This window comes from Muscardinus avellanarius (genome assembly GCF_963383645.1).
Source record: "Muscardinus avellanarius genome assembly, chromosome: 8".
NCBI lineage: Eukaryota > Metazoa > Chordata > Mammalia > Rodentia > Gliridae > Muscardinus > Muscardinus avellanarius.
In genome coordinates this window covers 107,890,492-107,903,323 of record NC_137794.1, presented here as the reverse complement: position 1 = coordinate 107,903,323, position 12,832 = coordinate 107,890,492, and the positions used below count along the sequence as shown (strand labels likewise).

Below are 12,832 nucleotides of genomic sequence, written 5' to 3'. Positions count from 1 at the left end.
AATTAGTGTGTAGTAATTTCTGCCACCCCTACTCCCGCACTGCGATGAACTGCTAGTTCTCAGACCCAGGGAGTTTATCAAAGCTGGTTGAGTCCCTGAGGGTGCAACACTGGGATTTCTCCTATAGGGGCTGCGATTTCACTTACAATTGTAGTGGCACTGGGCTGGAGCTTTCATGGGTGTGGTGAACTGGCTGCTGCTGTGGGCAATATGGCATCACTGCCATGCCCTCTGTCATGAGGCTGGCCTATCTCCATCTGGTTTTGAGCTCTGCTCTGAATCCATGGAGACCGTGATGGGCCGACTGCTGAAATTTTTAGCTTGTCTTCTCGCTGAAAAAACTGCTGGATTACATCCGACTGGACTGCAACTGGTCGCTTCAGCTCCTTTGCTTTCTTCCCTGGAGTCTGGTTCTGTGAGGCAAGATGGTGTCGGTGCAGTGGCCACCACCGTGGCAAGCCGGTTTCTTTTCTGCTTTTCTGCTTGTTCTAGTCTTCTTTTTTTTCTCTCTCTTGTATTTATAGCTTTTATTTCTCTATTGATAGTATTTTCTGTCTCTGTAAGGCATTATTTTTGACGCTATGGAGATTGAGTGTCAACAGTACTCATAGAAGCTGCTTTACTCAGTCGCCATCTTCCCCTATCCTGACTTGCTCCTTTTAATTAAAGAAAGTGCCCTGCTTTATCTCTTCTGATGTGCTTTAGCTTAAAGTTTCTTTGTTGGCTATCAGTATTGCTACTCCTGCCCATTTTTGGTCTCCATTAGCATGATATATCTATTTCTATCCTTTCATTTTCAGCCTATGAATGTCTTTGGCTCTAAGGTGAGTTTCTTGCAAGCAGCATATATTTGGATTATGTTTTTAAATCTACATTGCCAGTCTGTGCTTTTTAATTGGTGAGTTAAGTCATTTGACATCCAGGGTTATTATTGAAATATGATTTTTGTTTCCTATCATTTTGTGTTCTATCTTCTATTTGATATAATGTTATTTCTTCTTTGCTTAATTGCCACACTGATCAACTTCATCTAAATGTTTTAAAATACACTTTATGGATAATGAATGATAACCATCTGGTATAAGATTTTCTCACGAAGATAAAGTTCAGTAGTTTGAAGACCTGAGAAGCTAAAATATTTGCAGTATAGTTTACTAAGTGCTGTCTCTTTTGTTTTAATTACTTACTTATAAGAAGTCTTTGAAATAATTATATTTTCACCCTTTTCCTCTGGGGCATGGGGGGGTGAGATGCCTTTCTTTTCCCACAGTGGGTCCAGGAGTTGGCAGGGACCCAGGGTTGGGCCCAGTCCCACCATCCCATCCAGGCAGGCCCAGATAATGCAGATACTTCAGCGCGCAGACTTTTCTAGTTCAGAGGCAAAGAGGGAAGGATAAGTTTAGTTTTTCTTTGAAGTTAATAGCTGCCTACAGAGGCTTTTGGGCAAAGCAGAGACACCTTAAGCAGCATTAGCTTCGCTTTGCTTTTCCTCTAGGATGCTGCAGTCTGGGATGAAGACAGGGGTCTTGGAGAGGCAGGTGTGGGCACATCCCCAGGGTGGGCCCAGCCAGGCATCCTGGGTGGGGCGGGTGGGACCGGCCTCCTCTGCCCCACCTGCTCCTCCTCCATAGCTAGGTGCTGTCTGCAGAACAAAGAAAGGCTTTGCCTTCCTGAATTCCTCTTTCTCCCAGCCTAGACAGAAAAGAAGCCAAAGGAAACCTCTGAATGGCTACTGTCTCTTTCTTTTACATTCCACTGGGGCAGGCAGGGAACTCTTTTTGAATGTTCTCAGGTTTCTTGTTCAAAGGGACAGTCTTCAGACAGCATTTGGAGAAGTCTGTCTGTAACATTTTGTATCTTCTTCTGACCGTGACTTATTTGGAGGAGTGAGACTATTTTCAGGACAGATTTGGATGGAGATTTAGGAGCACTTTTGAAAATGCTGTAGGGAAACACATTGTCAGATCTTCTGCTGGGTGGATTCTTTAAAAGGAGCAGGTCCACCAGGTGTAGTGGTACATGCTTATAATCCCCATACTTGGGAGGCGGAGACAGAAGGGATTCAGGTTCTAGGCCAGCCTCAGCTACTTAGTGAGGCCTTCCGCAACTTAGTGACACCCTGTTTCAGTGAAGAATAAGAAATTAGGCCTGGAGGTGTAGCTCAAAGGTAGAATTCCCCTGAGTTTAATCCCCAGTACCGTGAGAGAGAGAGAGAGAGAGAGAGAGAGAGAGAGAGAGAGAGAGAGAGAGAGAGAAAGAAAAAGAGAGAGAGAGAGAGAGAGAAAAGATCTAAGCCAGAGTGTGCTCATAGGACCTGGGAGGAGGGAGATAAACTTGGAGCATTTTTAGGTGTTTTATACTTAGTATCTTATTTCATCTTCTCAACTGTCATTGTGGAGTAGAGTATTTTAATTTTCATTTACCTATTTCCCCCCAGCTTTATCAGAGTATGTTGGTCTACAAAAACTTCAGATAATTAATATATACAGTTTGGCGAGTTTGGATATGTATGTTCAACTTGTATTAGTATCTCCACAATTGAGGTGATATATATTTCTGTTCCCTTCAAAATCTTCTTGTGCCCTTTTCTTCATCCTCTTTTTTTCATTTATAATATTAACTAACATAAATCTACCCTTTTAACAAATTGAGTACGCAGACCTCATTGCTGCTATAGGCACCACGCTGCACAGCAGCTGTCTGAACTCACTCAGCCTGTATAGCTGTAACTTTATACCCATTGACGAACAACTCCTCATACAGCGGGATATTTTACACTTTTATTTCACATGTGAGGAAATAAAATCAGAGAGGTTCAGCACGTGTCTAACTGAATTCAGTTTCTTTTGGTGAAGCGGGGCCCACGAGGATTTGCACCTGAGGGGGTTGCTGGCGGAGATCAAAGGAGCTGAAACAAGCATTTTGCACAGCACTTGCCCCAAAGGAAGAAGGAGATGGAAGTGGGTGTGGCCATTGCACGTGACTGAATTAACTGCACAGGTCTGGCTGTCCCTAATTGCCTCCCTCCTAGGAATAGCTTTTCTCTTGCTACCATCCTTTCAGCCCTGGTTCCTTCCTTCTCGGTTGATTATTTATAGGATATAGGGATTGCCTCGAAGGGTGTTATAAAAAAAAGAATTCTTTAAAGAGAAAACCAGTGAAGATGAGTGTTCTCTTAAATGTGCAGCAAATGCAAATATCAGTACATATAACTGCGTGGACCTGTGTTTATTCTCCAGCGAGTCCCACTATTCTGTAGTTTGGGGACCAGGATCTCAGTTCATTTACACTCCATCTCTGCTGTGTTCCATCACGTGCGTGGGGTGAAGACATCTTAATGTGTCAACGCTCTGTGAAAGAAAGCTCCACAGGCTGGAGCCATCCCGGGGCGCACAGCACATTTCTAATGTGGGAATCTATTACTATTCTACCCATCAAGGATTTGAAGGGCTAATGTGGAACTTATAGAATGTGTGATCACAGACTTGTAAAAAGCATGCATAAATATGGAATTAGAAGTCTTCTAACTCCCACTGAGTCTGAGGCTCAGGCACCATTTATCATTTTCCCCATGCTGATGTCCTTTCCATAGGCGGTGCCTGCTTTGCTCATGGTTACTTCCCTGCACCAAGGTTACCACGGTTACCACCCAAGGGGTGACCTGCATCCCTTGGGTACTTGGGCTCGCAGATACCTTGGGCTGGTCACCTCTTCCAGGCAGCACCACTTGCCGACTTCCATCTGTGTAACTCAGCTGCCTGTCAACAGCACACTTGGAATACCTCTCACATTATTTCTTAATATCCTATTTTTTTTATCTTAAATGTCCTATTCAAGATTTCTCTGTGAAGCCTCCAATATCCTTCACTGACCAACTCCACGTGGTTTTAGTCACCCTGAGCCTTCCAGGAAACATATAAAAAGAAAAAACAAAGGAAATAATTAGTAAAACTAATATTTATTGAGTACCCATGAGATAGTTGGCACTTTTAAATTCTGTTCTTTTTATTTTTTAAGTTAGAAGGTAAGACATCAGAGAACTCAAGGCCAGCCGGCCTTCCTTCTTTCCTTCCTTCCTTCCTTCCTTCCTTCCTTCCTTCCTTCCTTCCTTCCTTCCTTTCTCTCTTTGGCAAATTAGGCTTTAACCCTAGACCTGTCTGACTCAAAAGCCCATATTGTTTACACAATACTCATATTTGTATCTTTTTGTTAGGATTATTGTTTTCTTTTAACCTCACTCATTGTCAAATAGAACAAATATATAGAAAATTTCATAAAAACACAAAACTTAGTAGAGTTTATACGGTAAACAAATGCTCTTGTAAATGTCATGCAGGTCGAGAAATAGAATTTTTCCAGCCATCCAGGGTGCCCTGCATGTGCCTCGTCCCCCACCACTGCTACTTGTGCCCAAAGTAGCTGCTTCCTGGACTTCCTCGCACAATCACTTTCCTGCATAAAAAATGGTTTTGTCACTCATCGTACATCATAGACACGATTTATTCCATAGGCACTTCAGCTATGAATGTCCTCCGTCCTTTTATTTTCTCTAATATATAGAGGTTAAGCATCTCTAATCTGCAAATCTAAAATCCACAATGTTCCAAAATCCAAAACTTTGAATGCACACACAATGCTGCAAATGGAAAGACCCCACATGGTGAGACTTTGTTTCATGCACAAAATTAAGAATATTGTATACAATTTACCTTCAGGCTACCTGTATAAGGTATTGATAAAACATAAATGAATTTTGTGTTTACTTTTGGGTCCCACCCCAAGATATCTCATTGTGCATTTGCTAATGTTCTGGGATCAGAAATATTTCTGGTCACAATTATTTTGGATAGGGGATACTGAACCTGTATAGGGAAGAACTGGGCTGTTGAGTTTCCCAAAGTCAGGGCTCTGCCGCTTGAGTACATGGGGTGCTTTGACACGTCTGCTATTCTCTGTCTGCAATCAGCAAATGAGTTTAAAGCCCTGATCAGGCTCAGGTTTGATCTGTTTGTCAAGACTATAGATGGTCTGTGTTTTACATCAGAAGGAACAAAAATGCCCGTTTTTACTCTTTCCTGATGTTAGCAGATGCCGAGATCTTTTAATTTACAGGGCTCCAGAGAGTAGTAATGTCCTAATTCTACCATTAGGTTTTTATTAATTAGTTCTTTTCCCTCATCTACTCTTGGCTACCCAGTGGTACAGTTCACATGCAAAAGATAGGATAAATGACTCTCTCCTTTTATTTTCCTGGCTTTTTGAGATACCGCATCTGTTGCCTGTCTTCAGAAGGTGACCACATTATAAACCTGTGAATGTAAATATATGTGGTGGGTTTCAGTCCATGGCAACTGGAATCCTCATGGAAGCTCAGTGGCCTGAGAGCTCTTGCAATGTATAGATGTGCCAGGTTCATCTTCATATTTTTTCATTTTTTGCCTACCTACCTGTTGATCCACGGAGCTCTTCCTCCTTTATAAATAGTGAGAAATAAAATTTCAAGAATACAATCTGGATCACTCATGCGTTTTAGATTTTTTTCTAACGCTAGGCAATAGACTAGTGTGTGGTTGCTTGTAAGTAAAAGTAATATGTCATATGAGTTCATACTGACAACTCCGGTTCAAATTCAGGATTAGAAACTTTTTTTTTTAACTGAAAAAGTGTTTGTAGCTTTATTTAAGCACACGTGTGAAAGCATACTTGCGGTGTCTATTCGTTTTCCTCGCTGCGCAGCCTGGCGTTGGGGTTGGTCACTCTGATGGCCAGCTGGGCTGCTCTTTCCACCATGGCTTTGCGGTTCTTGGAGGAGACGTTGAGGGCAATCTCGGCACAGTAAGATTTGTAACACACCAGGTGCACTTCCAGCTCCTTGACGTTGTGGACCAGGAGCTTCGGGAAGCCACCGGGCAGCATGTGCTTGGTTTTCTTGTTGCTTCTGTACCCAGTGTTGGGCGTCAGGATCTGGCCCATGAATTGTCTCTGCACCCGGTTGTCAATACCTTTGGGTTTCCACCAGTTCCACTTAATTTTGACATATTGGTCTGACTGGAGCCAGATGAACTTCTTGGTCCTCTTTTTGACAATCTTAGGCTTCATGAGAGGTCTGAGGGTCGACATTGTGCTAAGTGGGAGATGGCTGCCACCTCTGTAGGCAGCGCCGAGGAAGAGAACAGAAGATTATAAACTTTTGCCCCAATTTTTTTTCTTTACCATTTTTTTGGGGGGGGGGGTTGGTGGGGATGGAACCCAGGAGCATTCTACCTCTGAGCTACATCCTCAGCCCTATTTTTTTTTATTATTTTTTATTTTGAAACAGGGTCTCACTGAGTTGCTAAGGGCCTCACTAAGTAGCTGAGGCTGGCTGTGAACCGTGATCCTCGGGTCTCAGCCTCCCAAATGCTGAGATTACAGGGGTGCACCACCACGCCCCACGCCAAGCTTCTTTACCTTTTTTTTTTTAAGCTCTTTTTTTTGTTTTTGTCTTTTTGGAACCAAGGATTGAACCCAGAGCACCGTACCTGCAAAGCAGGTGTTTTGCCACTGAGCTACATTCCGGCCCCCTTACTTTACCTTTTAACTGTATCTTTCCCCCTTTATATCATGGATAGAGGAAATGATAGTATTGGAATATCCCATTACTCTTTTACTTTAATCGACCTTGATTTTTTTTTGGGGGGGGGCTTGGGATGGAACCCAGAAGCATTGGACCTCCAAGCTATACCTCCTGCCCTATTTTTTATTCTTTATTTTGAAACAATGTCTCACTAAGTTGAAGGGGGCCTCACTAAGTAGCTGAGGTTTTCCATGAACTGCGATCCTCTGGTCTTAGTCTCCCAAATGCTGGGATTACAAGCATGCACCACCATGCCCGGCTCACCTTGGTTTTTAAATTTTATCTTGGTACTGGGGATCAAACCCAGGCACACTCTACCTCTGAGCTATACCCCAAATCTATTCTACTATTTTTTTGTTGTTGTTGTTTTGAAAAAGGGTCTCACTGAGTTACCATTCTCTGGCCTTGAACCTGTTGGGATTGCAAACATGCACCTCCACACCTGGTTGCTTTATCCCATCTTTACACATAAAAATACAAGGACTAGCAATACTCATAGTACCAATTTTGATTGACACTCACTGCCAATTTCAACTGTTGAAAAATTATAAATTACTAGAAAAATTTAAAGTCAGGTATTGTGATTCCTCCTGCGTGGTTTTTGTTACTGAGAACTACTTTGGCTATTCTGGGCTTTTTGTTATTCCAGATAAATTTAAGGACTGATTTTTCTATGTCTGTGAGGAATGATCTTGGTAGTTTAATGGGCATTGCATTAAATCTGTAGATCACTTTTGGGATGATGGCCATTTTAATGATATTTATTCTGCCAATCCATGAACATGGAAGATCTTTCCATCTTCTAAGATCTTCTTCGATTTCTTTTTTCAGTGTTTTATAATTTTCTTTGTAGAGATCTTTTACCTCCTTGGTCGAATTTATTCCTAGGTATTTATTTTTTTGTGGGAGATCCTGAGTGGAAGTGTTTTCTGAATTTCTTTTTCAGTGGATTTATGGTTGGTGTACAGGAAAGCTTCTGATTTTTTAAGATTGATTTTGTATCCAGATACTTTGCTGAATTTGTTGATCAGTTCTATAAGCCTTTTGGTTGAGTTTGTTGGGTTTTCTAAATATAGTATCATGTCATCAGCAAATAGTGAAAGCTTAAGTTCTTCTTTTCCTATTTGTACTCCTTTGATTTCCTTTTCTTGCCTTATTGCTCTGGCTAGAGTCTCTAGTACTATATTGAAGAGAAGTGGTGATAGTGGACATCCTTGTCTCGTTCCAGTTTTTAGGGGGAATTTTTGAAGGTTTTCCCCATTTAATATGATGTTGACAGTGGGCTTATTGTAGATTGCCTTAATAATGTTGAGATATGTTCCTTCTATTCCAATTCTCTGCAGTGTTTTTATCATAAATGGATGTTGAATTTTATCAAATGCTTTTTCAGCATCTATTGAGATGATCATGTGGTTTTTGTCTTTGATTCTGTTTATATGATGAATTAAGTTAAATAATATTTTTATTAAAAAGTAAAAACTAGATTTTATTGTCCTGTTGATGAAAGAGCATAACAAAACTGATAGTGTTTTCAAAGGGATCGAGGCTGAGTTTGATCAAATCTTCAAATACCAAGATTTGTAAATTCCTGTCAGTTTATAGGAGAGAGGCAATCCTTATGTTTCTTCCACATAAAAATGCCTGTAATATGTCTTTACTGCCATATCTTTACAATATATATCTCATATACTTTATAATCTCTCCTTTATAATCCTCATCTAGTCTGGGTTCTGTAATAATTACATATTTAATGCTTGCCACCTGTCGTTTTGTTGATATTTCTCTAGCTGTTTTGTTTGTCTGAATCTTGTTTTCTAAAAAAGGCTTCAAGAAAGATTCGTGGAAACAGGACTTTCTTAGTTTTGTTTGTTAACAAGAGTTTGAACCTTTTAACCTGAAGGTCTGATTTACTGGGTAAAAAATCTTTGGTTCATATAATCATTCTCTGAATATCTTAAGTATGTTTCTCTATGTTCTTTTGTTATGAGAGTTAATATTTAATAGTCTGATAAAAATCTAATTTAATTCATTTATAAATGGCATACTCTTTTTGTCTGATGTCCAAATGCTTATTTTTTTTTAAAGCCAAGCAAATTTATCAGAGTATTTCTTGAGTTTATTATTCTGGGTTGATATTTTCAAGTATCAGAGAGCTCTTTTAATAGTGTGTGATTGTACACATTTTTCTTTCAACTGAGGGATTTTTTGTATTATAGTTTTATTATTATTTTTAGCTTCCTAGCTTTGGATTTTTTTGGGGGGGACCACTAAGAGTCACACATTAAATTTTCTTCAGTTATCTCAAATGTTTGTCATCTTCTTCTTAATCTTTAACATCTGTTTACAACATTTTTTGGGGAGGGGATAGAAACAGGGATTGAACTCAGGGGCATTCTACTTTTGAACTACAGCCCAGCCCTTTTATTTTTTAATTTAAAACATGGTTTTGCTACATTGATGAGAGTCTTGCCAAACTGCTGAGGTTGTCCTCAAACCTGCCACCCTCATGCCTCTGCCTCACAAGGATTGGGATAACAGACGTGCATCACCACGCCCAGCTGTTTTTAAACATTTTGATTAAAAATTATTCTCTTGCATTATTTTCTCTAATGTTCTTTATAATTATAATTTAATTTTATTTCCAGAATGATTTTTTTTGTCTTCGTGTAATTTTTTCATAAATTTTGCTCCTTCATTTCCTAGTTTTTCTTATTCTAATTTATGTTTGTTTTTGCATATCCTCTGTTATTTTATGGTTGTCTTTTGTCTTGAAAGTGTAGTACAGCTTTTCCTGTCTTTCTGTATGCTTTCGTTGCCTTTAGAGATGTCGCTTTGAGACTTATTTTTCCTTACAGTCACTCTGTAGGGGAATTGACCTGGGCGTTTTTCTATTGCTCTTTTCCATGTAAATTTAGTTTTCCCAATTTTTTTTGTGGTATTGGGGATTGAACCCAGGGGCATTCTATCTTTGAGCTATACCCCGAGCCCTATTTTTATTCTTTATTTTATTTTGAAACAGGGTCTTACTAAGTTGCAGAGGGCCTCACCAAGTATCCAAGGCTGGCCCTGTCTCAGTCTCTTACGTACTGGGATTACAAGCATGGGCCACCATGCCTGGCTTAGTTTTTCCAAATTTTTGGAAGGAGGAGGAGTTCTTAGAGGACTGCGAAGTTCATGGTGCTGCCTCTTGTGTTGTTTCACGGTGTTGCCATAACACTTGGCGACTTGCTTTGCCTGCAGTTTCCCCTCTGCCTGTCCCATATTGGTCTGCACTGCCTCTTTATTCTTGTCCTGCTCAGTTTTGGTTGTTTTCCTGAGCCTCCCCTCAGGGCCTTCCTTCCTGGACGGGAGATTCAGCTGGTCTGCCTAGAGGTGTAGATGAGCCGGATGGCTTGAGCCCCTCCACACTGGCCATCCTGTCCCTCCTTCTTGGCCATGGTGGAGGTGGGACCATCACTGATTCAGCAGCTGCTGTCAGGTTTGCTAGCACAACATCCAGGGAAGACCTGTCGGTGTCTGGAGTTCTCCTGTCACAGTTTATACTCTCCCTCGTAGTTTAGGACCTATAAAGAGACTCTGCCACCTGTTTTTATTATAGTTGTGTCTTGGTTTTGCTACCTGTATGGTCTTTTTTACATGAAGTTTCTGGAAGATTCCAAATGATGCCACTGATGCCATGGGCATCTTCCCAGAATTCTTTTCCTGGCTGGCTTTGAGGCTTACGCCTGTGTATCTGGCAATGCTGGGTGGTCAGCTGGGCTCTTCCGGCTTTTCCCAGGAGGCTCGGGGGTTGGAGGACAGGCACAGTGACAGGCCCGCCTCGCGGTGACTGCTCCTGTGGTAAGGCACAAGCTCGCATCATCTCCATGTTCAAATTCAAGAGGCTGCTGGCCTCCGTCTCTTCATGTCCCTCATATTCTCCGGAATTAGCAGTGTCATCTACAACAGATCTCAACACACACCTTCGCAGTCCACACTCCTGCCCCTCGTCCCAGAAGGCTGTGCGAGACCCAAGATGGATAGCTGTCAGCCTTGCTCTCCAACCATTTATTTATTTATTTATTTTGCCTATAAAACATTTTTTTTGGTCCCTGTATAAAACATGCTATTATAAAAACACAAGGGCAAATGTGTCTGAAATAACCTTAAGTGAAAATAAGTAAGTTAATTAGCATACGGTAGATTCTTTTTGCTAAGTGGGAAAGCAGCCCTTTCCATGGGGCTTGGCGTTAAACAAGATGATTGATAAATTGTTATATCTCGCAGTGTCACTCAGTGATATAATCATGCCTTTTGTAAATATTTAGTCAAGAGAGCGATCCAGCTGTTCCCAGTCAGGTTTCCTCCAGTCAGCCAAGGTTCTGATTTATCTCTCGTGCTGTTTAAGCATTGAGGAAGCTCACGTTTTTATGAGCCTCTAAATACCCATAATAGTAAATAGTGAAAATGATGGTCATAATAGCAATAGCCCAAGTAATTATAAAGAAGGATGTCTGTGATGGCCAGAAATAAGAATAAGAAGGAGGCTATTTTTTTTGGTATAGAAATAAATGTCATTACTTCTACCTTTAAAACACTAACATCAGGAAGCCAATCACCCCTCCTTATCAGGGTCATAAAAGACCCATGGATGAGACCAGAGAAGTCCAGGGAACCCAATTTTCAACCTTTTGTTGCCAGAAGAATAGAGCACAATTCTGAAATGGGCTTTCTCTTGTTCTTGTTTTGAATTGCCAAGTATGGAGAGATGCTCATTTTAGGTGTTTAGAATTAAGGGCTTAGGGGAGGTGAGACTATACTCCTGACCCTTTAGTGTCTCCTGTGAGGTACAAGCAGGTAGAGACGGCCCCTTTGCTGCTAGGGAGGGACCCCTGCGGCTGGTCCTGTGGGGCCTGGGGAGCTGCAGGGATATCCCAGGAGACAGAAGGAGGAGTGGAGCGGAGGGGAGGGGCTGTTGCTGGAGCTGGGCTGGTTCACAGCACTGTGATTCCAGTGGATAGCAGAGGCACAGAAGCAGAGATGCAAATAATTCCCATTGTTTGAACTGTTTTCTGATCTGTTTGCTAGTTTGCTCAGTGTGCCCGGTCCTTAGGAGTCTGAATCCAGAGAACTTAGGTAGTGAGACCTTGAGGGTATTTGAATTTTGTCATTGTTATTTTCTGGGTTGTCTTAGTCGATCCCTTTGCTATATACACTAAGGCAGAGTTAGGGTAAGTAGCCATCCTGTGTTTATAGTGCATAATACACACTAAAAATACAAGGTAAGATTGTTTCTCTCAAGTTTAAAAAGGTCTTGGATCTGTTGTCCATCTTCCCTTTATCTTCCCGCCTCCTTCCCTAAAATGCTTAAAGTGCTGGAAATGCTGACTACTGTTTTCATAATTAAACACCATACACATGTATTGAATCATCACATTATATCCCATATATATGCACAGTTAAAAGAATAAATAGTAATTAATACAATGTTTATATTTGAGCATGAGTTTCGGTTAAAGCTTATGTTGTTAATCACTCCGTAGAGGCTTGTGTTTTGTTTCCATTTATGTAATCAGCCACTGGGCTTATTAAATATATATGCGTTTTTGTACGTTGAGAGGCTAATAGCTTTAAAAGCTAGAAAAGGTAAAGCTTAAAAGGAAGTTGGCTAAATTAATTTGTGGAGGGGTACACAAAAATACCAATAATAATTTTCATTCAGATAAATGATATTATGGTCAGCATTTGCCAACTTCTGATTGCTGGAGAAAGAAACAGTGAGAAGACTGAGCCAGAGCGGATGAGAAATTCGCCATCAATGGATACCCAGCACAGAGAGCTTTCCCCTGAAAATCCTGGCCAAGAGCGGGCTGTATTTTATAGGCATAGTTGATATAATGGGAGGTGTGGGAAAACTCGGCTGAGCCCATTATGTATCTTACAAAAATCATACAATTAATTAAGGATCTTTCCCGAAGGTGGTATGACATTTTTAAGCAATATCTGTAGAGAATCTTCCTCGATTTTGATGAGCACTTTCTTGTCTAATGACTGGCTTTGTTCCATAAGTCACAAGAAACCACAGTGAAAACCCCATTATTTACATTATTCCAATTGATATTTCCTCATAAATTACACTTTTGTTTTCCAGGCTCATTACATTTCCTGTGTGGCTAATTAGATTAGGCAGTTCCTTTAATTTACACACTGTTTCCTGCAATTTGCACTCATTTCTCA

At 40.8% G+C, this 12,832-nt stretch overlaps 1 protein-coding gene across 1 annotated transcript; it reads right to left on the bottom strand.

Moving 5' to 3' along the window:
• Positions 1-5,712: 5,712 nt before the first annotated feature.
• On the bottom strand, positions 5,713-6,120 carry LOC308266185 (large ribosomal subunit protein eL32-like; the record flags this gene model as incomplete). Its single annotated transcript, XM_080700248.1, has 1 exon — positions 5,713-6,120. The coding sequence occupies one exon, from the start codon at positions 6,118-6,120 to the stop codon at positions 5,713-5,715; it is 408 nt and encodes a 135-aa protein (XP_080556374.1).
• Positions 6,121-12,832: the final 6,712 nt, after the last annotated feature.